This window comes from Neovison vison, chromosome 8 (genome assembly GCF_020171115.1).
Source record: "Neovison vison isolate M4711 chromosome 8, ASM_NN_V1, whole genome shotgun sequence".
Lineage (NCBI taxonomy): Eukaryota > Metazoa > Chordata > Mammalia > Carnivora > Mustelidae > Neogale > Neogale vison.
In genome coordinates this window covers 118,223,553-118,251,145 of record NC_058098.1, presented here as the reverse complement: position 1 = coordinate 118,251,145, position 27,593 = coordinate 118,223,553, and the positions used below count along the sequence as shown (strand labels likewise).

The window sequence follows — 27,593 nt, the reverse complement described above, 5'->3', positions numbered from 1 at the left end:
ATGATAGGGACACAACCAAAAGGATGGAAACACATGCAGAATGAGGTGTATGTTGTCAGGAAGCAACCCCAGCAGCTTAACTTTGAATCTAGGGCATTGCCCAGGGAGATCATATAGAGGAAGGCAGGCTGAGGGACAGAATATGACGGACAATCCATTTAGATATTTTACTCTTTATGTCCAGCCAGTCTGTAACGTCTGTGATTCTGTATCTGTGACTATGGCCTATCCCAAGCCTACATTTCTGCAGAAAGGTCTCAGATGGAGGCACTACAGCTGATCGATGTACAGTGGCCTCACTAACGGTTTAAACTCTGACTGAAAAGTGTGTAATAGGTAAAACTGTGGGGCAACAATCTCTCTCAAATACGTGTGGCTCTTCGGGGGTTAATTTGAGACCTGTATCAGTTTTCTATGACTGCTCTAAAAAATTACCACAAACTTGGAGGCTGAGCACAACACACATTTATTCTCTGACAGTTTTGGAGGCCAGCAGTCTGAAATGAGTTTCACTGGCTGAAGTCGGGGTGTTGGCAGGGCCATACTCCTCTGGAGGGTCCCGCTTCGTGACCTACATTCACTGTTACTTGAATGAGCCCCCACCACACAGGCTCGCTGTGTTACTTGAATAAGGTTTTGCACTCAGTGGCTTTCTACTACGGTTTCTACCTAATATTCCCTTCAAATCTTTTTTTTTTTAATAAAATTTATTAAGATATGGGGCGCCTGGGTGGCTCAGTGGGTTAATCAGCTCAGGTCATGATCCCGGAGTCCTGGGATCGAGTCCCACATCAGGCTCTCTGCTCAGCAGGGAGCCTGCTTCTCCCTCTCTCTCTGCCTGCCTCTCTGTCTGCTTGTGATTTCTGTCTGTCAAATAAATAAGTAAAATCTTAAAAAAAATAAATAAAATTTACTAAGATAAAATTCACATACGGTACAATTCACGCATTTAAACCATAACAGTTCAATGTTGTCAAGTGTGTTCAGAGTCGTGTAGCCATCACAATTTTATAACATTTTTGTCACTCGAAAAGAAAACCCAGGCCCATTAGCACTGATTCCTCAGCTTCCCCCAAAGAGTAATCTATCACGGATTTACTTCCCATCTCTATAGAATCGCCCACTCTGGACATTTCATTTATACGGAATCATACAACATTTGGTCATTTTTACTTAGTATAATGTTTTCAAGGTTCATCCATGTCATGGCATGGATCAGTATTTCATTCCTTTTTATTGCCAACAATTTTCCATTATATGGATAGATCACATTTTATTTATCTATTCATCAGTTGATGGACATTTGCGTTTTTTCCACTTTTCTGCTATTACGAACAATGCTACTGGGAATATTCATGGGCAAGATTTACGTGGACTCATGTTTTTGTTTCTCTTGGGCGAATACCTGAGAGAGGAAATGCTGGGTCACATTGAAACCCTGGTAACTTTGTGTTCCCGGGTTATCGTCAGGACCAAATTCTGTGTTCCATCATCCCCACTCACAATGAAACCTCTCCCTAGTACTGCTGCTGTTCAGTACCTCAGTATTATGCTCACCAATTTGCCTTGCAGCTCAGTAATTCCTATGTGATTCTTTGTGACTTTCTGGAAAGCAGGGACAGGGTCTCTCATTTTTGTATACCCCAAGGCAGTGAGTGTACTGCCTTGCATAAAACAGAACTCTGTATGTGCTTTTGAATTGGTGGGAAGTAAAAGTATTAAGAATTTCATGTGCTTGATCCTACAAAATGTGTCTAAAACTAAATAATGTTCACTTTCAAATTTCAACAATTTAATGGCAAATAAAACTTAAAATAAAAGTGTCTAAGGCAAACCAATTTCATATGTTAAAGTCTGTTTATTTTGAATTATAGAAGCTCTGGTATTTTGGATTTATATTAAGAAAATGAAACACCTTAGAAATTATAGGACTTTGAAAACAAACTTAGCACAATACAAACAAAAGTAAATGACATCATGATGTGTTAAAATTTAAGTTCCAAATTTCACATAAATCTCACTGAAGCAAATTCAAATTCACTAAAGCAAATTAAAAAATTCTTTTTAATGATGTGCTTCTGTTGGTTTTCATTGTTGTTTTTACAAGATCAACAAAGACATATTAATAAGAATAAATTTTTACTCTATTGAAAGCCTGTATTTTTCTTTGCCAATGTTAAAGAATGGAGGGGTATTTCCCACTCTCCAAGATAGGCCTGTTTCTAGCCTTTGACCTGAAATGCAGACCACAACTCTGGTGGAGTCACAGATTCCATCAAGGTTATTTGCACATCCTCAGCTTAATTATGCATGAACATATTAAAAATATTCTTGGTCACTAGGCAGCTGGGAGATTTTCTCCAGAGTCAGTAACAAGAAAAAAAGAAGCCGGTACCTAACTCTGTTCTAAAGCAGTCCATGTGGCTTTGAGAATGTCCGCATGAATGTCAGGATATTGGCTGAAATGACAGGAAAGCATCTGACTGTAATTCCAAGGAAAGATGAACTCCTTTGTTGTGGCTATTAATTCAATTTTCTTGTTTTTTAAGTGAAAAAGTAAATATTAAATAGTATTATCCAAGTGTGTAAACGCTAGTATTATATACATATATGTATGTATGTGTGTGTGTGTGTGTATATATATATTCATAAAAATAATGACTCATTTTCTGAAGAATGGAGGCCTAGGAGCTAACTAGTGATTTGCAAGCTCTGCTGCATCGTAGAATGAAGCATAGTAATGCTCAGGCCACACTGACCAATTACATCAGACTCTCTGGAGGTACCACACTGTATTTCCTTTTTTAACTCCCCAAGCTAAATTTGAGAACAAATGAATTGGGTCATATTAGGCCAGAGGCTGATACAAGTTGTATTACTGATTATCTTAACACAAATATAGGTTGGTTTTTGCTGTGTTTTTGAGTGTGTGGTTTTTAAGAAGAGGAAGGAGGGTGATCTCTTGCTCAATGGTACTGAAAGGTGAGCTGTAAAACTGTACCCCAGAAGGTAACAGTGATCTACATTTAGCCTGTAGTGCTAGTTCTTACCGACAGGCGCTTATCAGACTCATTCTTAACACTTCAAAATAAATACAAATATCCAGAAATTGTCCTAGACCAGCTGAATCAAAACCACTTGGGAAGCACCTGAGTTTGTGAACTTTAAAAAAAGTTCTGTGATTTTTGATGTCACATTTTGGTTGAAGATCTTTAGAGGTGTGCCACGTAGTATGTCCTTAGTTGTATTTGATTAAATTACAGGGAAGCAGATTTTAGAAGAATAACTTTAAAAATCACATAGAGCTACCCAGCAATGGAATGACCCATTTTAAGGCAGTCAGCCCTCTGTGTCTGGGAAAATAAAGGCAGAGGTTGGATTAACACCTGCTGGGAATGTTGTCCAAGGGCTCCCAAACAGTAAGTAGTTGGATCAACAGATATTTAAGGTTATGCCCAGTTTTTAAGTTTCGTTGGCCAAAACCGGCAGTCGCTCACTTACAATGGATATTCACATTTTCATGAAAAGTCATGATTTTGCCAGAAGTATCATAATTATTTTGTTTCTAAAATTGGCTAGATCGAAGTAGCATTAATGGAATGTTGCCTCTGATACCAGGCTTACCGAGGGAAATATCCTTCCCTCCTCATGTTTGCATGGAGGGATGGAACTTTTTCTTGCTCCTTGGGAGACAGAAGTGCGGGAATAAGCTCCATGAATCCTCATTCATTCCTCTCGACAGACAGGTGTCTCATCTGATGAGCAATCTGGGAGGCAGGAAGCCAGCACGTGTGGCCCAGCCCCTGGTGTGTTCTCTCACCTTGAAAGCTGAATGGTTTCCGAATGCAAAGGTGGGCTCTATTCCTGGAAAGGCAGAGATCTGCAGTTGTGTCCAGGCAGAGATATTTTAGGGAGCCTGATAGGAGAACAAGCCAACCTTGCCCTCTACTCCAGCTTCACTGATAATAAAGCTGACATTTTGACTCTGACTCCCATGTCTTATTTCTCAATTTGTTCCAAAGTGAAGAGGGGAATAAGAGAGGTATTCTTAAGCCCCAGAAGCATCACAATCGAGTCATGAATTATAACTACATGTGTCTATAACACTTGTGTTCTAAAATAGCATTGTTATTTTTTTTTTTAAGTCGATGAACAACTGTAAAATACAAAATACTTCCAAAGTTACAAAAAGAACACAACATATAAAAGGCCCCTTTTCTTTACTGGCATAATTGGGGAATTCTAACTGCTCAATTGTCTATTTTTAGGTAGTAGAGACATTTTCCAAGTTTTTGCTTTATTGAGAATAGTCTTAGTCGTGATCTGCAGAAGTTGGTCCTGGGCAGTTTGAAGAGAGGTCTTCTTTATCTGTGATTTATGTGGGGAAAATAAAAGATTAGTATGACTTATATGGTAAACTATTACAGAAAGTGATGTTAACATAATGTGTTTTGTAGTTGTGTTTGCTATTTACTCAGCTAAACCAGGGAAAGATACAATAAGAACGAACCAGTCTTAACTGTCACAAAGTCCTTAAATTCAAGTTAACAAAGGCAACTTGGGTGAATGTTTTAAAAGGGAATGTATGTGGCTCTATAAGACATCTGGCCAGGTTGAAACCCCTTTCTTTCCTTAAAATAGAATAAAATTTTAAAAAATGGAGTGGATTTCAAGATTCTGATTTTTATAGTTCAGGGACAATAACTATACAAAAGCTAGTTTTAAATTTATTTATTTATTTATTTGAGAGAGAGAGAGATATTAAGAGAGAGCATGAAAAGAGGGAGGGTCAGAGGGAGAAGCAGACTCCTGCTGAGCAGGAAGCTGATCCCGGGGATTCCAGGATCATGAACTGAGCAGAAGGCAGTCGCTTAACCAAGTGAGCCAACTAGGCCCCCCAAAAGCTAGTTTTAAATTTTTAAATAGGGGTACCTGGGTGGCTCAGTCAGTTAAGCATCTGCCTTCAGCTCAGGTCATGATTCCAGGGTCCTGAAATCGAGTCCTGCATCAGGCTCCCTGCTCAGAGGCGAGCCTGCTTCTCCCTCTCCCTCTGCTGCTCCCCCTGCTTGTTCTCTCTCTCTCTTTCTCTCTCAAATAAATGAATAAAAATCTTTAAAAATTCTAAAATATCTTTCAAGTACTATAGCTCAAGAAAGACTCTTTATAAATAAAGCATGAAAACAAATCATCCCCAAGACTCAAAAGTTCTTCCTTTTGAAATAGAAGACTGAAAAAATTCCCTTCTGCACATTTAGTTTCTGAAAAGTTAAAAGCATCTTTAATAAGGCCTCAGTTAATGGGATGCCTGAGTGGCTCAGGTGGTTAAATGTCTGCCTTCAGCTCAGGTCATGATCTCAGGGTGCAGGGACTGAGCCCTTAGTCAGGATCCCAGCTCAGTGGGGAGGCTGCTTCTCCTCCACCCCCCTCTTCATGCTCTCTCTCTCAAATAGATTTAAAAAAAAAAAAAAGACCTCAATTATTTCTATATCCACCATTGCTTTAAGACACTGATTCCACATTGTCGTTTCGATAGAATAAGAAATTTCCATTGTCAGGGCCGCCTGGGTGGCTCAGTTGTTAAGCACCTGCCTTCAGCTCAGGTCATGATCCCAGGTCCATGTAGGGCTCTAGGGAGCCCGCTTCTCTCTCTGCTTGTGCTCTCTTGCACGCGCTCTCTCAAATAAATAAAATCTTTAAAAAAGAATTTCCATTGTCTATGGGGAATGTGACTTTTTCACACACACACACACACACACACGCACACAATCAAAGTTCAAAAAAAAAAGAACATTTGTGTTCAATATTTTGAAAAAGTGCCAAGTATCTTACCTTCATAGGCTGTTCCACACCAAATACAATACAGATGTTCTTCTCTTAAATAACCAGTCAATATCTGTAATTTTTCCAGTACCTAGACATAGGACACAGGCACATTAATAGTTCAAACTGAACAGAATCTTGGTTTTCTGGTCTTTTGGCTCCTGCCAAATTAGCCCGAGGCCATAAATCTTCTGCTACTCTCTTAACCAGGTAGAAGTGTAAAGGGCAGAGTATATTAGAACATATCCCAGTTCATCAGCCACCCTGATATTTTCACAAGTCTGCCAGACACAAAGAGACCACTTGTTAACATTTAGAAAATGAGGCTTGGGCTGGCTCTGTTTTAATCAGCCTCCTTTTTTTTTTTTTTTTTAAATTTTATTTGTTTATTTGACAGACAGAGATCACAGGTAGACAGAGAGGCAGGCAGAGAGAGGGAAGCAGGCTCCCTGCTGAGCAGAGAGCCCGACGCGGGACTCGATCCCAGGACCCTGAGATCATGACCTGAGCCAAAGGCAGCAGCTTAACCCACTGAGCCACCCAGGTGCCCCTAATCAGCCTCCTTTAAAGACCCCTTCTACTTTCAAAGAATCTTCCTCCCCAGTGGGATGAGAGTGAACACTGTCTCCCTTTGTCCTTCAAGTTCTTACCAATGTTCTCCCAGCTAAGTGGAACACTGGTTTTTCAAATTGGGAATGTTTCCTACAAAATGCTCATATATAAATAACCACAGAAATAGGATTCCTTTCTTGAATAATCTCTACTTCCTTTGAACTTTCTTTCTTTCTTTTTTTTTTTTTTTGCTTTGTGGGTAGAGGAGAGAGGTACTCCTATAGAATCACTTCCAGAAATTTAACAGGCAATAAGATAGAAATTAAAATAATTTACATTTGCAGTTTATCCATCATCCAAACTAGAGCTGAGATGAGAGTAAACTGAAGCTAAAGGAAGAGATTATATAAAGTTTTGGTAAACTTATAATGTCGTTGTTCTCAACAAGGGCTGATTTTTCCCCACAGAGATATTTTGCAGTGTTTGGAGACATTTTTGGTTGTCACGGAGAGATACAACTGGCATCTGCTGCGTGGAGGCCAGGCCTGATGCTACAAGGCACAGAACAGCAGCCCCTGCCCCCAAACAATCACTGGGCTGAAAGCCTTAATGGTGCCAAGGCTGACGGGGCGCCTGGGTGGCTCAGTGGGTTAAAGCCTCTGCCTTCGGCTCAGGTCATGATCCCAGGGTCCTGGAATCGAGCCCCACATCAGACTCTGCTCAGCAGGGAGCCTGCTTCCCCCTTTCTCTCTCTATCTGCCTCTCTGTCTACTTCTGATCTCTGACTGTCCAATAAATAAATAAAATCTTAAAAAAAAAAAATGGTGCCAAGGCTGAGACCCCCTGATCAAACAACTGGTGGCAAAAATACACTTAAGTCTTCACTCTTATCTTCATCTTCCTCTGGCTCTTTTTCTTCCTCTTCTTCTTCCTCAGTCTCCTCTTCAAGCCCCAACCAGTACCACGCTTCCCTCGGAACCTGAATGTTCTGAAAATGAGAAAATTATTCCCAGTTAAACACAAATATGTTCGTGTCAACATGAATTCGTATTCTTTCAATTCAACATTTTCTGAATTGCCTCGAGAGTCAAGCACTGTGCTGCATGAACCATGGGAATAAAGACCCAGTTGGAATATTGTCCCCAGGTTGCTGCCGGTCTAGTGGGGACAAGAAGCCTTGGGAATACGTAGCCTAATGGGTATAAATTAATACATATAAGCTAGAAATCTTAAGTGTCATGACACAGACACAAAATAAAATGCTATGAGAATATAGAAAAGTGAGAGATGGCTTCCAGAGATCTATTTACATATGAGGAAAATTTGACAAACATTTTTGAGACTTCAAATGAAGTCATTTTATTTTGATGAAAACATCAACATAAAAAATAAGCGCAAAGCAAAATAAAAATAAATGAAAAAACAGAATTGTAAAAACCACTGGCATCTAAAAATTAATCTACCATGATTTTACTAGTTAGGGATGCATGAGGTACTGAATATGGACTAAAAATAGGCTATTCTGGTTAATCAAATATTCTGGTGAACAGGATTTCCACATGCATCAGCTTTGAGTTATCGATACTCAAATAAGTAGAGAACAATTAAATATAAAAACGCTATCTGAGGCTTACCAGGTAATTCAGACCACCCAGGTTCCTGCAGCGGACAAGTCATCTGAGTATCAGTCATCAAAGATCAGTAGTGCCCATTAAATGAAAGCTTTATGGGGTAGCAGGCTAGATACAGTGGGCTTGGGAGTTCTTTTCTTTCTTTTTTGGGTCTAATTAGAGGGCAAATTACACTGGGTGCAAAAAAAAGTGTTCCAATTTGAACACAGGCGAAAGGCTTGCCTTCTGAGTATCCAACTGGCGGCAGGCTCGCTGGCTTCTCCTCAGGTCCCCTTCCAGCTTCACTTCATCGTGCTTATGTTTAAATCGCAGTCTGAAAAATAAATCAAATCAAATCAAACAATCACAGTCTCACTGAAAGAAGAAAACCGTCCACGAAGAGTCTGTACTCTCTTCGCCCATCCTATGTGCCCAGCTTCCGGAGAACATACCCCAGTCAAGACAAGATGAAACCCAACCCAGCACAAGTACAAGGCGTTACCGAAACTGCTCTGCAGCGGTTTCTTCAGCTTGGTTTTGCATGCGAATCTTTCTCCTGTAGCTTTCTAGTTTTTCCTCTGCTTTCCGCTTCAGCAATGCCTCGTGACCAAGACCACTTTTCCCTGTTTAAAAAGCAAACTCTGCTGAGGAACCTGCTGGCTTCACACTTGAAAACATGGCAACTAACATATTTGCAAATGACACACAATTCCAATTGGAGGACAATCACTTAAAACCAATGAACATAAATGATAGGAAAAAATACCAGAGATTTTTTTTTTCCCCTAAACCCAAACTCACAATTTGATTTATACAAAGATCATTAGTCTGATCTCCTAAGATAGTCACGCTATATAAAATTTTTTAAATTGAGAAAACAGGATCAACTGTCATACTTTCATATAAATATAATGAACAAATAAAATATTTATTTTTCTCTTTAATTCATCCAAAGTATTAAGAAAAACACTAAATGGATAAATCTGTCTTAGAAATTTTTGATGGATTTCAATGGAGAAAAGTAGTTTTACATTTTTAATGATCATTACAATTTTTTCCCCTATTTTCATGATTTAAATTTTATTTTACACACAAACTTTTATTTTTTAGATTAAAAGATTTAGAAGTTTAAGAAACATCTTACAAAGGGCTTCCTTTGACAAGAACTGTAACAGTGCTACCATAAAAAAGTATTTAGTAAGCAAATACATGTGCTAGATCTAAGTGTAAGTTATTATTACTGGTAAATATGCTCAAAAATAATTATATACCTGTTTTGACGTTGAGAGGAATTGGCTCAACAATACCATCCCCTAAGAAAAGAGAACAAAACATACAAACTACTTTAGAAATTCTTCCGCAAACTATAGGCGAACCTGGTATGCAATATTACAACGTTCTATACATACCCCTCCGGCTTACTGACTATACCCTATCATCAACTACCTCCCTTGCCTTCAAATACCTGCTCCTTAGTAAGGATGGCCCACAGCCCCCTCTGCCCTGAGAAGGTAGGGTTTCCAGAAGTGAAAACACTGATACTCTATGTCCAAGAGGGCGGCAGCCTCCAGAGAAACCAAAGCCTTGCTGGGTGAGGATCCAAGCCATTATAATAAAGAAGAGAGATGAGAAAGACAGTTTACTACAAACATCTGACCTCTCCATCTTACTAAACAGTCTCACTTTCTAGAAGGGAAGCAGGAACTGAGCTTGTCCTAGCAGGTGCTCATTTAGGCAGCTGCCACAGGTACAGAGCAAGCGGGGAGAGTCCTGCCATCCTCCTCAATGTCCCTCCACTGTCCTTTGGCCCTTGCACTCCTCAACCCTTCTCTTGTCACCATACTTAGCTGCTGCCTTCATTCTAAGTCTTGCCCATCCCAGATGTTAGCACCTTCAAGGCTAGGCTGGGCTAATAAGTAGCTCTTGATGGCAAACGTTGTCTGAAGTGGTGAAGGAAGATGAAAGTTGTCCATATGCTTGTTAGCACCTAAGAGACTAGTTAAGTTGTTTAAAGTTCGGTGCAGCTGGATAAAGAGTTGTCTCTGGTACTTATCAATAGACGAGCATTTGGTGGTTAGGAACACCTGCTTCTGTCTAGACGGAACTTACCACTCTTGCCAAGGGCCTGACCGCTTTTATATCCCATCTTTTGGAGCAGAGCAAACCCTTTGTTTTCACAGCCTAATGCATTCTTCAGCCCAATATCACGTCTTTCTTGTTCTTCTTCTTTTAAACTCTTCTGCCTATTTTTCAAATTAGCCTCCTGCTGCTTTTCTTCTTTTCGACGGGCTTCTCGGATCTGCCTCAGCATTGGCAATCCTGGTCTGATGTCTTGTCTGAAGAATAAGGGAAAAGGGGATTTTGGATGAGTTCATGAAGTTTTCTCACAACTTTGCTACTCACTCATTTGACACTGCTTAAAAGTTCAGTAGCACTTCTATGATCACCTTTGTCATTATTGGTTATTATTGGTATTAAAATATAATCAGTGACTTCTAGAATGGCTGTCTTAATAAAAATAATGAAGGCTGGTGCCAGATTGTAGGAAACTAAAGGAAGCAGAGAGTTGAAATAGTAATTTTACACTAATTTTTCTAGGAGGTTGGAAATAATGAAGAGCAAAACTGAATACTAATTAGAAGAGACAATAAGATAAAATAAAGCAGAAGAGAAATTTCCTTGAAAGAGAAGAGTAACAAGAACCAAGGGCAGAAGTCAATGTTTAGCATTAAAAGGGAAATAAAGGCTCCTAGTATATTTGTATGAAAATGTAGAAGATGTTCCCATAAAGCAATAGAATTAACCTTCCAACTTGCATTTAAAATCAATGTTATTACTTAGGAATCTCCTACACACCATTACATGAGGTGTACATCTTTACTTACTGGACATTAACGAAGGAATCAGACATGTAGTCCTCCTCTTCTGCCATGTTCAACTTCATATGGCAAAAGTATCTACAAATCACATAGGATAAAGTAACAATACCTATTATTTTAGTTTATGCTGGAAATAGACCTTTCTCTGCAGCTCTCCCACACATTCAAGTGCCTCCCAGCAGCTTTCTGTGTGAAGCTCCCCAACAACTCATTCTCTTCTACCCCAAGCCTCCTTCATCCCCTATTATTTCCAAATGAATGTCACTACAATCTAGCCATTCCTGACCTCTTACAAACCTCTGCCAAGACTTCCTTTACAATACCCCTCATTTTGCCTATAGTTAAGGCATTTCTTTCTCACCTAAACTATAACAACTACTTCCTAACTGGTCTCATTGCATTTGGCCTCTCCTCTCCCAATCTGTTTCCTACATGCTCTCCAGAGTGGTTCGTTTGTTTGTTTTAAAGACAGTTCTTTTTTCAAAGCTCATTTTATTTTAGTAATCCCTACACCCAACGCGGGGCTCAAACTCACAACTCCAAGATCAAGAGTCCTGTGCTCTTCCCACTAAGCCAGCCAGGTGGCCCCAGAGTGTACTTTTTTTTTTTTTTTTAAATAAGTCAGGCCATTTAACCTGTTTCAAATCCTTCAATAAGCTTTACTCTGTAGGCACTGGAGGACCAGTCACTTAAACACAGTAGCAGAAGGGATCCTTCATTGTCTGACCCCTGACGCTCCCTTAGGATTCAATGGTCAAGTCATAAGGGCTTCTCATTGGCCTCTGAACATACTACAGACATTTCCTTCCTTCTGGGCCTTGGCGACCCTCCTTCGGTCTGTGCTGACCATTTCAGGCATTGCTCTACAGCACTCCACGTCCAAGCTGCTCCTTTGGCACTTGACACAGTTAACGTCTCATGTATATGGAAACATTTTTTGAGGAGAGTTTCCATCCAAAACAGTTAAAATCATGTAACTATTTTCCCTTACGGGGATAACATAATTATCAAGAAAGGTGCATCTTAAACTTTATTATGTACAGGAACTGCCTCAGGAGCTTCTTAAAATCCAGAGTCTGATTGTGAGCTAGAGCCTGAAGTTTTGTATTTCCAATAAGCTCCCAGGTGATATCAATGAGGCTGGTCCAGTGGCTAGTTACAAAGGGGAGTCATTGGTTACAGTGCACACATGCTGTTTTTGCCTGCATCCTTTCCTCTGGGAACCCAGCCCTCTGCTCTCCATGTGGTTCTAGTGGAGGGTGGCAATCTCAGTACTCATACCAGGGACTCCCAATTCTGGTATACTATGTCCCAGCAACAGAGGAGGTGATGAACTAACCAGGGAAGATAAGCATCTATTTCCTTACCTGAGAAGAATATACAGATTTGGGGGGGGGGAGAGATACCTTCACATACTGGTATCTTCACATACTGGAAGTATGTGAAGCTGGGCTTCAGATGGCTACCTTCCTGGCCATATGAAGAGATTCTACTCTGCAGAATGAAACCAGTTAGAAAAAATGGACAAAAGTAGTCCTAAAAGCAGCTAAGTCTAGTTCCTAAGACCCTGATTTTTATAGCACTTTCTTTGATGTTGTGATCTAACATTCTTCCAAGCTAGACGGAATGATAAATTTCCTCACGACTTAAACTTGGAATAGGGATTCTGTCAACTGCAACTGAGAGTCTGCACAATTACACTGGATGGGAAAACTATTACTGTACTGTTTTTGTTTGTTTTTATAGTTTCTTTTTTTTTAAGATTTTATTTATTTATTTGACAGAGAGAAATCACAAGTAGACAGAGAGGCAGGCAGAGAGAGAGAGGGAAGCAGGCTCCCTGCTGAGCAGAGAGCCTGATGCGGGACTCGATCCCAGGACTCTGAGATCATGACCTGAGCCGAAGGCAGCGGCTTAACCCACTGAGCCACCCAGGCGCCCCTGGTTTTATAGTTTCTTAATGTATTCTTCCTAACTGGGCTGTAAACCCCAAAGACAAGTTCCCTACTACTGTGGCCCAAACACCATAAATTCTAAATGTCTAGCTATGGTAAGAACAAGAAGAGTCTTTGTGATTTTGTAATAATAGAACACTTTTCTCCCTAGGTCATCATGTCTTAAAACAGATGTACAGATAATGTACTTTTATGAAACAAACACTCTTGTAACCAAGTGGTGGCCTCCAAGATGGCCCCCAATGATTCCTGCCTCTTGGTTTTCCACATCCTTGCACAGTCCCCTTCCACAGTGACCAGGATTGACCTGTAACCAATAGGGTATTGTGGAAATGGAGAGTGACTTCTTGGTCATAAAAGACACTACAGCTCTTAGATCACTCTAACTCTGGTTAGATTACTCATTTTATTTTATTTATTTTTTTTAAAAGATTTTATTTATTTATTTGACAGAGAGAGATGACAAGCAGGCAGAGAGGCAGGCAGAGAGAGAGGAGGAAGCAGGCTCCCTGCTGAGCAGAGAGCCCGATGCGGGGCTCGATCCCAGGACCCTGAGATCATGAACTGAGCCAAAGGCAGTGGCTTAGCCCACTGAGCCACCCAGGCGCCGCCTAGATTACTCATTTTAAAGAAAGTCAGCTGTCATGTAGTGAGGACGCTTCAGCAACTCTATGGAAAGGTCCACATAGGAAGACCTGAGGCCCCCTGTTCACAACCATTACAAAGTTGGGACATGTTTGAGACATTTTAGACATGATTGAGACATCTTAGAAACAGAGCCTCAAGTGCCAGTCAAACCTTCAAATGATTCAGCCTGGGCTACCATCTTCACTACATCTTCTTAAGAAAGTCTGACTTAAGTTAAACTACTAACAAATTCCTGACGCATAAAGCTGTGAGAGAATAAGTGATTATAGTTATTTCAAGCTGCTTGGGATAACTTATTATACAGTAATAGATAATATAATCCATCACCCATATCACGACCCTTGTCAGCTACCTAAGAGTCCTCTTTGTCCCCTACCAATTGTATAATTTTCTTACTTCTAGTTTCATCAGCCATGTGTGCATCCTTAAACATTATCATTTTTTATTTTTATTTTAATAAGGTAAAAATATATGATTATACATAGCATTTGTGGTAATTCACCCACTGTCTGCAAACCGGGCCAGATTATTTTTAAGGGACCCATTTAGCTCTTAACTGTTAGGCAGATCTGAATGGAGGTTCCAGGTTTTTTTTTTTTTTTTTTAACTTTCCCTTTGTGGGTACAATATACTTTAGCATCATCCATTCGCATCAAGCTTAAGGACAAACTTCGTAAAGCGATAATCCAGGCACTGATGACACAGTAACAGCAGTGGAAGTGGTTTGGAGCGGTCGGATTCTGAGTATACTTTAAAGGTAAAGCTAATAGATGGGAAGCAGTGTGTCAAAGAGCGAGGTCACCGATTACTCCGAGGCTTTTCGTCTGAATACCTGGAAGAATGGAGTTAGCCAGTTTGTTAGACCGTAGTAGGTCTGGTTCGGGTAAGGTTTATCTTGTTTTGTTCGGCAGAGAGCGGGCAGGGAGGCGGCAACAAGAAGGCTGCTTCAGACCTACGGAGAAACCCATTACACATCCAAGGGGAGAGAAGGGCTACGCAGCTGGACGTATAGTAGAGACCTAACCAGAAAAGCCTCAGTCCTCCCCAACCCCACGCCAGGGACCCGATTCCTCCCTTCTCGCGTCCATTCCAGCTGCAAGCATCCCGGAGACGCAACGACTCCCGAGCGGGTAGTCAGTGATGGTGTGACGGGGTCGTCAGAAAAAGGGCAAAGCCCATCACCTTTTACTATTCCCTCTGGGGTCCCCAGCGTCCCCAGCCTCCTACCTGGCAGCTCTACTCTCGCCCGGCCAGCTCCAGCGAGCGCGCGCTGCGCATGCGCCCACCTATACCGTGCGACGTCTGAACCTCAGGTCCCACCTGAGTTTCCAAGGGAGCAATCAATTGGAAACCTGTGGCAGGCAGGACTAGGAGGATGTGATTAGTACGCTTGCGCAAGACCAGGCTTCCGCGCATGCGTTCTACATTCGTTTCCTGCCGGCCGGAGCGCGGGAGGCGGGGCATCCGGGTCGTTTGGCCGATGCTTCTCGCCCCGGAACTCAGCTGTTCAGCCCCTGCCACAGTAGGAGGTGAGACCACCCCCGTCTGCCGCCAAAGCATGCACGGTGACATGCACACAACCCCCTGCCCCCCGTTACGTTTTCAGAGGGCTGGAGAGGAAAATCGAGTTTGTAATGAACATTTTCCTTTCTCAGTCTCCAGGCTCGGTTCCGGGCCACCGTCACCTACGGTTGACAGCCCGAATGGCCCTGTTGAGGCCCGCGGCGGGCTCTTGCATTTCCCCTAGGCCCGGTACTGAGCTACGGTGGTCCTCCGAGTAGCCGGGTTAACCCGGACCTGCAGCGCGCACAGCATCTGCGGGCTGCATTTTGCGCAGCGCCCGGGGTTGCCACGGGGATGTGGCTCCGTCACCCCATCCCCGTAGGAAGGCTTTTGGAGACATCCAGTTTGATATCTTTATGCTGGGAGTTTTGACGTCCTCCTGGGCCAGGGGAGGGTAAGGGTGCTGTGCACCGAGCAGTGGGCTGGAAAAGAGGAGGATGGATTGTCAGGCCCAGCTGGTGTTTGATCTTGGTGCCGAAGTTTTACCATTTATGGAATAAGTTAATGACATGCGTTTTGTTACGCATTTTTCTTCTGGAATAATGCCTTATTTGCCATATGTATTTATATATTTTATATTTTAAGTAAGCTCTATGCCGAACGAGGGACTCGAACCCACAACTCCAAGTTCAAGAGTCGCAGGCTCTACTGACTCAGCCAGCCAGGTGCCCTGCTATTTACAAAATTTTATTTTAACTTTCTGTTTATTCCTTTGTTCATTCTTCCTCACCACGCATGACTTTAATTTATGTTTGTTTTCGTTTTATGCTGGTCCTTTAGAGTTCAGTTTTTGGGTTTTATCTCAAAGAAATTATGTAAATTTCCCCCAAATGAAGTGAAAAGTAAAGCCCTACTTTTCATTTTTTAAGTGGTTACATTCATTAAACTTGACTTTTAACATTAAAAAATCCTTACAAGTGTTTTTTAATTTATTTAGGTGTGACTTTTAAACTTCAGTAATGGAGCTAGCCCACAGTTTATTGCTAAATGAAGAAGCTTTGGCTCAAATCACTGAGGCAAAGAGACCAGTTTTTATCTTTGAATGGTTGCGATTTCTTGATAAAGTCTTGGTTGCTGCCAACAAGGTATGGTATTGGGTTGTTTTTTTTTTTTTTTTTCTTTTCCAGCCGGGTTTATGTAACGAAGCATATTATATGTTCATGATTTGTGATAAAACAAGCATTATCTTTGGGAAAGGTTGTGAGGTCACTTATGGAATTGAGAATGTAGCACTGGAACAGGAATTGTTGTCTGTCCTTTTTCTGTCTTGTTGCAAAACCTGAATCTCATTTTAACTTTTGCCTACTTCATGTCTCTGCCTGGACAACTGAATGTGACTGGAGAAAAATATGATATGACTGCCGTCATTTTATATTCATTTATCTCCAACTTCAAGTGGTCCTAAAGTGCCGCCTAGCAATCCCAGTATCTTCACTTATCTCTCTGAGGAATTGTAATAGGTTTTTTTTCCCCTTTCTGTTTTCTTCTGCCTACACAATCTGTTTTATCCTAGTTGCTTTTCCTTGTGTGTACATTTTATTTTCTGTCTTTAATATTAGATGCTTTTCTCAAATACCTGATGATGTTTGGCATCTGTTCAAATTTAAGAGTGAGTAGTAAGTTCCCTGGGCAGGATGAAGTTCATTAACTGTGCTTCACTGTAGCTAGTCCTATTGTTTGAGGAACTCCTGACATTGGTATCATAGGTTTCTCGTAGCTACTAATTTCCTGGAATGGACATTTCTACTCTAGTGTCCTAGGGTGTGTCACCAGCTGCCTAGATTCTAGGAATTCGGGATGGCTAGGAGCTTCAACGTCCAGTATGTAAACTTCCATTTAATCCCCCTGTCTTCAGTGCAGTTTTCACTGAAAACTCACAGCTCACAGCTGTGCTGAGCTCCCTAAGTCTGGAGTGGAGGAGAGATGCAAGAGAGTCCTACAGCATCTAGACTCTCAACCATTTCCTCTAGCTCTAGGCGCAACTTCAGTCCCTCCTCCAAAAGTGCCTAGAGCTTTGAACAACAACAAAACAAACATGAGCTTTATGGGATTCTGTGATGTAAGTTGGGTCTCTTCTCAGCTTTCCCTATTTGAGATACCTGGCCTCTATATCTTCTGTTGATTATTTTACCATTTTCTTTGCTCTTGTAGATTTGGGCTTTTTTGGGGGCGGGGGCGGGCTGCCCTTTAGTATAGTTTTAGTAGTATTTCTGGAGAGACAAATTTAATGCATAGATTTATTTACAGTCCTTAGCTCAAAGTTTCTATTTTCTCTTAAACTCCTTCTAAGTGAGAATTCGTTGCCTACATTTCACTGAAATGATCTTGTTTAGTCATCAGTGATCTCAGATTCTTCCAACCAGTGGTCAGTGTTCTGCCCTAGCTGACCATCAGCAGCGTTTGATATAGTTGATCCTCTACCTTGAAACACTTACTCTATTTTTTGTTTTGTTGTGCAGTTGAAAAATACAAAAGTGTTTGTAGGTATTTATTCCTTCAATGATATCATAATCTCATGATTTTTACTGCCATCTATACAATAATAACTCCCATATACCCAACTATCTCTTTCTTAAACAGCATCTCAAAATTAAGATACTCAAAGCCAAATTCTTGATTTCCCCATCCTAAACCTGTCCCTTCCCTAGTGCTCATCTTCTCAGGAAATGACCATTTCTTCCTTCTTGTTGCTAAGGTCATAAACCTTAGAGTCATTCTTGACTTCTCTCTTCTTCTCAAACTTCACATCATACACATCAGCAAGTCCATTGGTTCTATCCACCCAATATGTCCAGAATTCAGTTATTGGTCATCACTGCCATTGTTTCCATCCTCATCTCTCATCTGGGAACTTCCTAAGTGCTCACCATATTCCAACCATATACCTTGTAGAGTATTCTTTGCTCAGTATTCAGAATGTGCCTGTTAAAACGTTCTGATCGCATTCCTCTTGTGCTTCAAGTTCCTGCTTAGAATGACATAGAAAATTCTTACAGTGGTGTGTAAGGCGCTATACAGTTTGGTCCCTTCTACCCTTCCAACTTAATCTAGATCTACTACTTCCTCTCTGTGACAGTGCTCCAGCCAAACCGGCCATCTTGCTGTCCTCAACTAAACATGCTTCCACCTCAGGGCCTTTGCCCTTGTTGCCTTTGCTTGGAATGTTTTTCTCGCAGATATATGCATAGCTCACACCTTCGGTTCTTTTCAGGGAGGGCTTTTCTTACTAATCTGTACAAAACAGACCTTACACTATTCATTTGTCTATTTGGTAAACTCTGTCTTTCCCCACTAGACTATAAGTTCACAAGAGCAGAGACTTTGTTGTGTTCGCTGTTCCATCCCAGTGCCTAGAATAGCGCATGGCATCTAATAAGTGCACAACTGGCATTTCTTGAATGAATGAGTGAACTCTCAGTATTGATTATGGTGTATCTGAATTTTTCTTTTTGTGCTGTCTACGGCTCTTGAAGTTTGTTTCAGTTTCCTTCAGTGACCTATAATTTATGAACTACTGACTTTGCTTTTACAGGGCAGCATTGCTAGGTTCTAAGACTTCAGTTGTCCACATGCCCAGTATTTTACATCCTTTGTTGGTTTCTTAGTAAGTTGGTGTGGATAGTAAGTTGGTGTGGAAACTTTTTGGATCTAGAGTAGTCACTTTAATTGGTAGCTACCTTTTTGGCATTGGAGGGGAATAAAGGATAATACTTAATCTAGGAAAGAATGGTTCATTTCTTTTTTTTTTTTTTTTTTTTTAAGATTTTATTTATTTATTTGTCAGAGAGACAGCACAAGCAGGCAGAGTGGCAGGCAGAGGCAGAGGGAGAAGCAGGTTCCTTGCTGAGCAAGGAGCCCGATGCAGGACTTGATCCCAGGACCCTGGATTATGATATGAGCCGAAGGCAGACGCTTAACAGACTGAGCCACCCAGGCATCCCAAGAATGGTTCATCTCTCACCAAAGTTTTCCTTATCTTGAAAATTTTCATGTATGGTTTTATGCCTAATGTAATCTAGATTTTAACTGTTCACTATTTTTTAATTTTTATTAAAAGGTAACAAAGGCATATATAAGAAAAAACTGATAATATTCTTTATGTTTTATAACAGACTGATGTAAAGGAAAAACAGAAAAAACTTGTTGAACAATTAACTGGATTAATAAGTAGTTCGCCTGGACCACCTACACGAAAACTGTTGGCTAAAAATCTTGCAGCTCTTTATAGCATTGGGGATACTTTTACGGTTTTTCAAACGCTTGATAAATGTAATGACATTATCAGAAATAAAGATGACACTGCAGCCTACTTACCAACAAAACTGTAAGTACTTACTGTGACGTTTTGGTTTTTTTTAAGAGTAACTTATCTTAATAAGGGACCACTGACCATAAAGACGCCCAGGTGAGTGGAACCTGCGGTGTGTCGCTTGACAATGAAAGATCTAAGTAGGTCTTTTTTAAGCTGTTTCATCACGCTTGGAACTTTTAGAAACGACAGAGAATTGGTATGATGTCATCAATTTGCACAGAGGTCTTTTAGTAAATTTGGATGGAGAGAATATTCTTGGCTGGGATAGAAAGAAAAGTAAAGCATTTCTAGATGATGGGATTGAGGCAGGACTCAGCAAACTAGCCAGTAGGCCAAATTCAGGCTGCCGCTTATTTGGTAAATATAGTTTAATTGGAATGCAGACATGCCCATTCATTTAGGTGGTAGCTGCTATCATGCTCTAGTGGCAGAATTGAGTAGCTGAGACAGAGACCTTTTGCTTGCAAGTTTACTGACCTTAGATTAAGGCCTTCCCAACTCCTGGCTCATACTTGTGGCTTGGGTCATGGATAGGCATTTCCAGAGCAAGCCTTCAGGTTAATGGCTATAGGGTGCATCCTATGAGAGGGTCAAATAAGAAAACCAGCAGTTGTACTACAGTGAGGAGTACTGACAAGGGGAAAATAACTCATCTGTGGCCTAAGGGGAGAACAGTGTCAAGGAGGCTTCTCAAAGAAGTATCAGCCGAAGATCAACAACAGGGAACAACACATGGTGGTTAGTCAAGTAAGTGGTTAAGATGGGAAGATGGATGTGATAGGCCAGGGATTGACAGACTTTATGAAAAAGAGCCAGATAGTAACTGTTTCTGGCTTTGTGGACTATCCATCTCTGTCACAACTGCTCACCTCTGCCATAGACTGTGTGTAAATAAAAGAGCTGTGTTCCAGTGAAACTTTATTTACAAAAACAGGTGGCAGACTGGGTGATAGGCCAGATTCGGCCTACAGGCTGTAGTTGGCCAACCTGTTTTCTAGGTGAAGGAAACTTCTCATTGGGAGCAAAAGTAGGTTCTTTATACTTTACTTACAGTGCTTTTTCAGAAAGATGCAAAATGGAGGAAACAAGTCATGAGGAGAACATGAGAAGTTCAGTTCTGGGTGCACTGATTTGCAGTAGAGGAGGGAACATCCAAGGGACAGTGTGTAGTAGGTAGTTTGAAGTTGTGGTCCAGATTTCAGAGCTCTGAATTGAGAATGTAGTTTTGGCAAGTGGAGTGGAGAGTAGGAACCCTTTGGTATACATAAAGTTACGTAGGAAGAGATACTTTTGGGGACTAGAGGATGGCCAAGGACACATCTCTAGAATGCCATGCAAGAGGCCTGGACCAGTGAAATAGCTTAGAGAGGAAACGGGGAGATTACTCTGAACCTGGACACTGAGTTTTAGGTCTGTTCTCAACTGTACAGGTATGTTGTGATTAGATTTTGTGTTGTTTTGAATAGATGTAGATCTCAGAGGTTTTAGAAGAGGTTAGAGAGTCCTAGTGTTTTCCAATTTATTTTGGAATTTGAAGCTATGTTAATACTTTGATGGTTCAGTTCTCCACCACTTAGCAAATCCACACATTACCTTCTCGTTCTGCTTAAGTAGAATTTACTATATATTCCTTATTATTCATATGTATTTCCAGTGGATTCATGGGTTTTGTTTAGGAATTCTCTAAATATTCTGGCATGTGACCTTGGTCCTTTTTAGTTTTGTTAGCAGCCTGGAGAATATTGAAAGAAGCAGAGGATTTAGGGTCAACCAGGTGAAGGTTTCCCTGATTCTCCTATTTATTACATATGTGATAGTGAGGTATATGTATTTAATATCTCTGCCTCAGTAAACTTGCTCAGGATACGTAGCTATTATTAGGTGGCAGGTTCTAGGACTTAGTCGCAGATCTGCCAGACTTCTAGGATGACACTCTTCACTCCTGTCCTGTCCTCCTGCCTGTACACTAAACTCATAGCTACTCACTTCTCTGCTATTCATAGAACTGATGATGGAGTGGTTTCCTCTGTCCTGAAGAGATGGGCTTTTGTTACGTTTCTTCTTCTGTTTAGCCAAATGTTCCATGAAAGCCATAAAAATAAATTTTAAGAGTAATTTTTACTATTATTTATATATTAAAAGGCAGGAACTGTGTGCAATAAAAAAATGTGTAAGATAGATTCCCTGTTTCCAGATTTTACATTTCCACTGGTAGGATAAGATATAACATTACTTATATTTATTTATATTTATTTTTTAAGTAGACTCTATGCCCAATGTTGGGGCTTGAACTCATGACCCTGAGGGGATCAAGAGTCACATGCTCTACGGACTGAGCCAGCCAGGCCCCCCAAGATATACACATTTCAATAGTCAAGTTAGAACACAGTAATTAGATTAATTTTTTCAAAATAAGTGGTTAACTTTAAACTTTATATGTAATGAGAGAAGAGGAGGAATCATTGTAGATTGACATAATTTAGGAAGTCTTCGTGAAAGGAATACTTGGGCTTCTTTCCAAAGGAAGGGTATGATTTAACATGTGAATATATATTTATTCTCTTATTTTCTAACAAGAATACAGTTTCATTAACCATAGTTGTTGAAATTATAAAGAATAGATAAACAAGGTATTTTTGAAAGTTGAGAATTAAGGATTTGTAGCTGAAAGCATCCTCCACCAAAACAAATTGATTTTTGAAAATCAAAAAGGTATCATGAAATTGTATATTAATCTGAACAATGACGGGTGCAAACATCACTTCTTATAGGGCTGCAGTGGCTTGTGTTGGAGCATTTTATGAAAAAATGGGGAGAATGTTAGGAAGTGCTTTTCCAGAGACAGTGAATAATCTTCTGAAATCTCTAAAAAGTGCAGAGGTAAGTTTTGTAACAAATATTATTTAAATGTTTTGCTTGTGGCAGGAGTTAGATGTCAGTATTTTTTTTCTGTCACTGTGGTACTCATACTGCTTACTAAGAAGGTAATTTAAGATTATTACTTGCACAGAGTGGCTGGGTGATGGACATTGGGGAGCGTATGTGCTGTGGTGAGTGCTGTGAATTGTGTAAGACTGATGATTCACAGACCTGTACCCCTGAAGCAAATAATACATTATATGTTAATAAAAATAAGATTACTACTTGCAAAAGAGTTTACCTGTCCCTTCTTTAATGTATATTACCGTGTATTTCAGTGAGAAGGGAAAGAATGCTTTTCCTTGGCAAAAATAGGTTTACCTATTGTTTCTTATTTAGCCCTATGGATATTTTTTTTCCAATTTATTTATTTTCAGAAAAACATTATTCATTATTTTTTTCACCACACCCAGTGCTCCATGCAAGCCGTGCCCTCTATAATACCCACCACCTGGTACCCCAACCTCCCACCCCCCCACCACTTCAAACCCCTCAGATTGTTTTTCAGAGTCCATAGTCTCTCATAGTTCACCTCCCCTTCCAATTTTGCACTGCCGTTTTATTTTTGTGCCATAGCTAATGTATTAGTTTCCTAGAGTTGCCTAGGCCATAAATCACCACAGTGACTTAAAACAACAGAAATTTGTTTTCTCACAATTCTGGAAGCAAAAATCCCGAATCAGGGTGTTGGTAGGGCCATGCTTCTGAAGACTCCTGGGAAGAATCCTTCCTGGCTTTCTTCACTGCTGGTGGTTGCTGGCAATCCTTGGTGTTCCTTAGTATTCCTTGATTTCTAGGTGCACTTCTAATTTCTGCCTCTATTGTTACACGGTGTTTTTCCTGTGCATCTGTAGTCTGCCTCCATATTCTTCTCATCTTGTAAGTATACCAGTGATTGGATTAGGGCCCACCTGAATCGAGTATGACCTTTTCTTTATTTAATTTCTTATTTCCAAATAAAGTCACATTCACAGGTAATGGGGTTTAAGACCTGAACGAATCTTCTTGGAGGACACTTCAATCCACAGCAGCTAATACTGAGTAAAAATAGTTTTGTTTTGGGATGCCTGGGTGGCTCAGTTGGTTGGACGACTGCCTCCGGCTCAGGGCGTGATCCTGGAGTCCCGGGATCGAGTCCCACATCAGGCTCCCAGCTCCATGGGGAGTCTGCTTCGCTCTCTGACCTTCTCCTCGCTCATGCTCTCTCTCACTGTCTCTCTCTCTCAAATGAATGAATAAAAAAAAAAAAATCTTTAAAAAAAAATAGTTTTGTTTTGTCATGTCAATTTGGTGTTACTTTTGAAGGTTCCTTATCAACTTGGTGTTACTAAAACTAGACCAAGCCCTGGATTCTCACAGTCCCCAATTCCTCCCTCTCAGAAGGCTGAAAATTTCTTGGACAGCATTTCTTCTGGGTACTACTTGCCTAGTCATTTATTATAAAACAGTGATTGAGGACATATTGTCAGCTAGTAAGCATATAAAGACGAGCAAGACATGGTCCCTGACCTCTTAAAAGCTTTCAGTCTAGTGGAAGAGATCCGTGTTTGAATGAGTGTACTCCAAGAAATATGAACCAAGTACTGTAAGAGTATGAAAACAAATTTGAAATAGTTATAAGATGAAAGCTTACTATATCTATGTAACAGGTTTTTTAAATGTGTTGGATGGTTCTTCTTTTAGATGGTTTATATTACTACTTAACTACTTTTGGCTTACCCATTCACATTCTGAAAGTTTGGACCCTTGAGATATTGATATTGAAGTTTTTGAAATTGTTTCCATGTTCTCATTAAGTTGTACTTTATGTTGTGGGAACATTCGAATATGTTTTCTTGTGGTAACCATATTTCTCAGCAAGATATTATTTAATTGAAGTTAATAATTATTCTTACGTTTCAGGTACTTTCTAGGCTACTTTATTTTATTTTGTTTTTCATTACTTACTGTTTACAATGTAAAGGTAAGACTACAAAACCATGAAACCCAGAAAACTTTTGTGTTTTGGTGTGTTCTTCTTTAAACATGGAACTTGTTTTACAATATAGTTTTTAGTTTTGATTTATGTTCATGTCTAGTCTCAAGGGCGAAGTGAAATCTTAATGAGCCTACAGAAAGTTCTGAATGGACTGGGAGGTGCAGCAGCTTCCTCTCATCGTGATATTTACAAGAATGCCAGGTCCCTCTTGACTGACAGGTCGATGGCTGTTCGATGTGCAGTTGCCAAGGTTAGTACTTGTCTGATTTATAAAGCTATTCCTTTTCTGGCTTTCTCTTAAACAATGACTTTTTTTTTCTTTTAAAGTTTTAAAATGTGGTAGCATACTTTTTGTTCCTATGGATTATATTCAGTTTGTACAATTATATACAAATGGAATCATGTGGTATGGGCCCTCTTTCTTTGGTCTGGTTTCTTTTACTCAGCATATTAACCTTGAGACTCATCTATATTGTTATATGTGTTGCTAGTTCATTTCTTTTCTTTGCTGAGTAGTAGTATGTCATTGTGTGGGTGTACCACAATTAGTCTGTTCCTTCACCTGTTAAGGACATTTGAATTGCTTCCGGCATAGGCTATTGGGAAAAAAGCTATGAACATCTGTATACAAGTTTTTGTGTGAACATATGTATTATTCTACCTGGGTAAATACCTAGGAATGGAATAACTGGATTGTATGATAGATTCATTGTTTAACTTTTTAAAAAAATTGCCAAACTGTTTTCCAAAGTACTTGTATCACTTTACATTTCCACCAGCAATGTATGAGGCTTCTAATTCCTCCAGATCCTCATTTGGTATTGTCTGTCTTACTCATTTTGGCCATTCTCATAGATATGTACCTATATCTCATTGTGTGTTTAGTTTATATTTCCCTAATGACCAATGATGAGATCTTTTCACATGCTTATTGCCATCCTTATCTTCTTAGATGAAAAATCTATTCAAATCTTTTGCCCGTTCTTTTATTGAGTTGTTCGTTTTCTTATTACTGAGTTTTGATAGTACTATATAGAGTTTTTATGTATCTCTTTATCAGATAGACGATTTGCAAATACTTTTTCTCCACTGTGGCCCATCTTTTCATTCTCTAAATAGTGCCTTTCTAAGGGAAAAAAGGGAAGTTTTGAATTTTGTCAAAGTCCAATTTACCAATTTTTTTATATAGACTGTGCTGCTTGTATTTTATCTAAGAAAATTTTCCCTCACTGAAGGTTTCTCTTATGTTTCCTTCTGGAAGTTTCATAGTTTTATACTGAGATATATGATCCATTTTGAGTTAATTTTTAAATATGGTACAAGGTATGAATTAAAGTTCTTTTTTTTTTTGCACATGTATATTCACTTGTTCTAGTACCACTTTGGAAACACTATCTTTTCTTCACATAAATTACTTTTGCACCTTTGTTGAAAGTTGGTTGTCCATATGTGTATGGGTCTATATTTGGACTCTGTTATGTGCCATGTCCATAACATTTGATGTCCGTAACACTGTTTTAATTACTGTACCTTCATAATAAGTCTTGAAACCAGGAAGTGTTAACTTTCTAACTTTGTTCCTTTCAAAGTAGTATATTCTAGGCTCTTTGCATTTCCATATGAATTTTAGAATTAACTTAGAAATTTCTAGAAAAGTAGCATGCTGGGATTCTGATTCATGCTGGTATTTTACAGTGAATCAATAGATCAATTTGGGAAGAGTTGATATCTTTTTTTTTTTTATAGACAGAGATCACAAGTAGGCAGAAGGCAGGCAGAGAGAGAGGGGGAAGCAGGCTCCCCGCTGAGCAGAGAGCCCGATGTGGGGCTCGATCCCAGAACCCTGAGATCATGACCCGAGCCGAAGGCAGAGGCTAAAACCACTGAGCCACCCAGGCGCCCCGGGAAGAGTTGATATCTTAACAATACTAAATCTTCTAATCTTTGAACATGTTCTATCTTGCCATTTATTCAGGTCTTCTTTATTTTCTCTTAGCAACATTTTGTGGTTTCGATTTATAGGTCTTAGACATCTTTTGTCAGATTTATTCCTAAGTATTTAATATTTTTCAGTACTATATTAAATGGCATTGATTTTTAAGATTTTAATTTCTAATTGTTCATTGCTAACACAGAAATCCGATTGATTTTTGTATATTGATGTTGTATATGCCGATGTTGTTAAATGGCTTATAAGTTCTGTGAGCTTTTTTAGTAGATTCTATCAGATATTCTACATAAACAATCTTGTTGTCTAAGAATAAAGACAGTTTTACTTCTTTTCCAATATGGATACCTTTTACCTTTGGCTAAATCCTTCAATGCAATGTTGAATTAAAAACATGAGAGCAAACATCCTTGTCTTACTCCAGATCCTTAAGGAGGAAACAGTCAGTTCTTTGCCATTTAGTGTTAAGTATTGGTTTTTTTTTATGACTTTTATCAAGTTGAGGAAGCACCTTTATATTCCTAGGTTGCTAAGAGGTTTTATCAGGAATGGATATTGGATTTTGTTAATTGTCTTTTGTTTTAATATTTGATTTCTTATGTTGTTTTTGTTGTTGATGTTTTCTAGTTAAACTTCTTAAAGATAATTGTAGATTTGCATGCAATTATGAGAAATAATATAGAGATGTCTTTATAAATTTTTACCCAGTTCCTCCCAAAGGTAATATCTTGCAAAAGTATAATACAGTATTATAACTAGTATAATAGTGTTGACATTGCCATAGTCCATTGATCTTGTTTAGTTTTCCTCAGTTTTATTTGTGTACAAATTCAATTTTAAGATTTATTTATTTATTTGAGAGAGAGAGAGCACTCTCATGAGTGAGTGTATAGGGTAGGGGTAGAGGGAGAAAATCTCAGGCAGACTCCCTGCTGAATGAGGAGCTGTTCATGGGGGCTGCATCCCAGGACCTCCCCTTCCAAGGTCATGACCTGAGGCTAAACCAAGAGTTGGATGCTTAACCAACTGAGCCACCTAGCTGTCCCTACAAATTCAATTTTAAAAATCAATGCTGGGCTATTTAGGTTATCTTTCTTCTTTAGTGAGTTGTCTATTTCATTTTTCAAATTTATTGGCATAAAATTGTTTATGATATTCTCTTTGTTCTTTTAATATATATTAAATCTGTAGTAATATGACCTCTCTTATTCCTAATTTTAGTAATTGGTATCTTTTTCCTTTATCTGTCTGGCTAGAGATTTATCATATTTATTGGTCATCTCAAAGAAGCAGCTTTGGGTTTTATTTATGTTCTTCCTCAGTTCTCTATTTCAGCTCTGTTATCTTTATTATTCTCTTTTCTCCCCTGATTACTTTGTGCTAAATTTGTTCTACATCATCAGTTTCTT

The 27,593-nt window shown here is 39.6% G+C and overlaps 2 protein-coding genes across 5 annotated transcripts in view; one reads left to right on the top strand and one right to left on the bottom strand.

Annotated features, from left to right (window-relative positions):
* Window positions 1–1,838: 1,838 nt before the first annotated feature.
* Window positions 1,839–14,822, bottom strand: GPATCH11 (G-patch domain containing 11). Of its 2 annotated transcripts, XM_044261785.1 has the most exons (10): window positions 14,692–14,822; window positions 14,297–14,416; window positions 10,868–10,939; window positions 10,092–10,318; window positions 9,254–9,295; window positions 8,485–8,605; window positions 8,226–8,316; window positions 7,244–7,360; window positions 5,830–5,911; window positions 1,839–4,368 (listed from the first exon to the last, which is right to left on the bottom strand). In XM_044261785.1, exons 3-10 carry the CDS (start codon window positions 10,924–10,926, stop codon window positions 4,313–4,315), a joined length of 795 nt encoding a protein of 264 aa, XP_044117720.1. In that variant the 5' UTR covers window positions 10,927–10,939; window positions 14,297–14,416; window positions 14,692–14,822; the 3' UTR covers window positions 1,839–4,312. The 2 variants fall into 2 exon arrangements, with proteins under 2 accessions (XP_044117720.1, XP_044117719.1); XM_044261784.1 differs by lacking the exon at window positions 14,297–14,416.
* Window positions 14,823–14,916: 94 nt separating this feature from the next.
* Window positions 14,917–27,593, top strand: part of HEATR5B (HEAT repeat containing 5B) — a 107,359-nt gene continuing 94,682 nt past the window's right edge. For 2 of the 3 annotated variants that reach the window (XM_044261783.1, XM_044261781.1), the window contains exons 1-6: window positions 14,933–14,993; window positions 15,613–15,692; window positions 15,965–16,112; window positions 19,140–19,351; window positions 22,111–22,219; window positions 24,337–24,486. In XM_044261783.1, the coding sequence (XP_044117718.1) occupies window positions 15,987–16,112; window positions 19,140–19,351; window positions 22,111–22,219; window positions 24,337–24,486 (597 nt within the window). In that variant the 5' untranslated portion in view covers window positions 14,933–14,993; window positions 15,613–15,692; window positions 15,965–15,986. Of the gene's footprint in view, window positions 14,994–15,612; window positions 15,693–15,964; window positions 16,113–19,139; window positions 19,352–22,110; window positions 22,220–24,336; window positions 24,487–27,593 lie in introns of all 3 variants that reach the window. The other variant, XM_044261782.1, reaches the window with a different exon arrangement.

Bases quoted from the DNA above. Each gene is read 5' to 3' on its own strand.
- GPATCH11 (XM_044261785.1), bottom strand. From the start codon at position 10,926: ATGAAGTTGAACATGGCAGAAGAGGAGGACTACATGTCTGATTCCTTC. The intron at 10,319-10,867 runs GTAAGTAAAGAT...CTTATTCTTCAG, and splicing joins GATTCCTTCGTTAATGTCCA to ACAAGACATCAGACCAGGAT. The intron at 7,361-8,225 runs GCAAGCCTTTCG...TCTCATTTTCAG, and splicing joins GCCAGTTGGATACTCAGAAG to AACATTCAGGTTCCGAGGGA.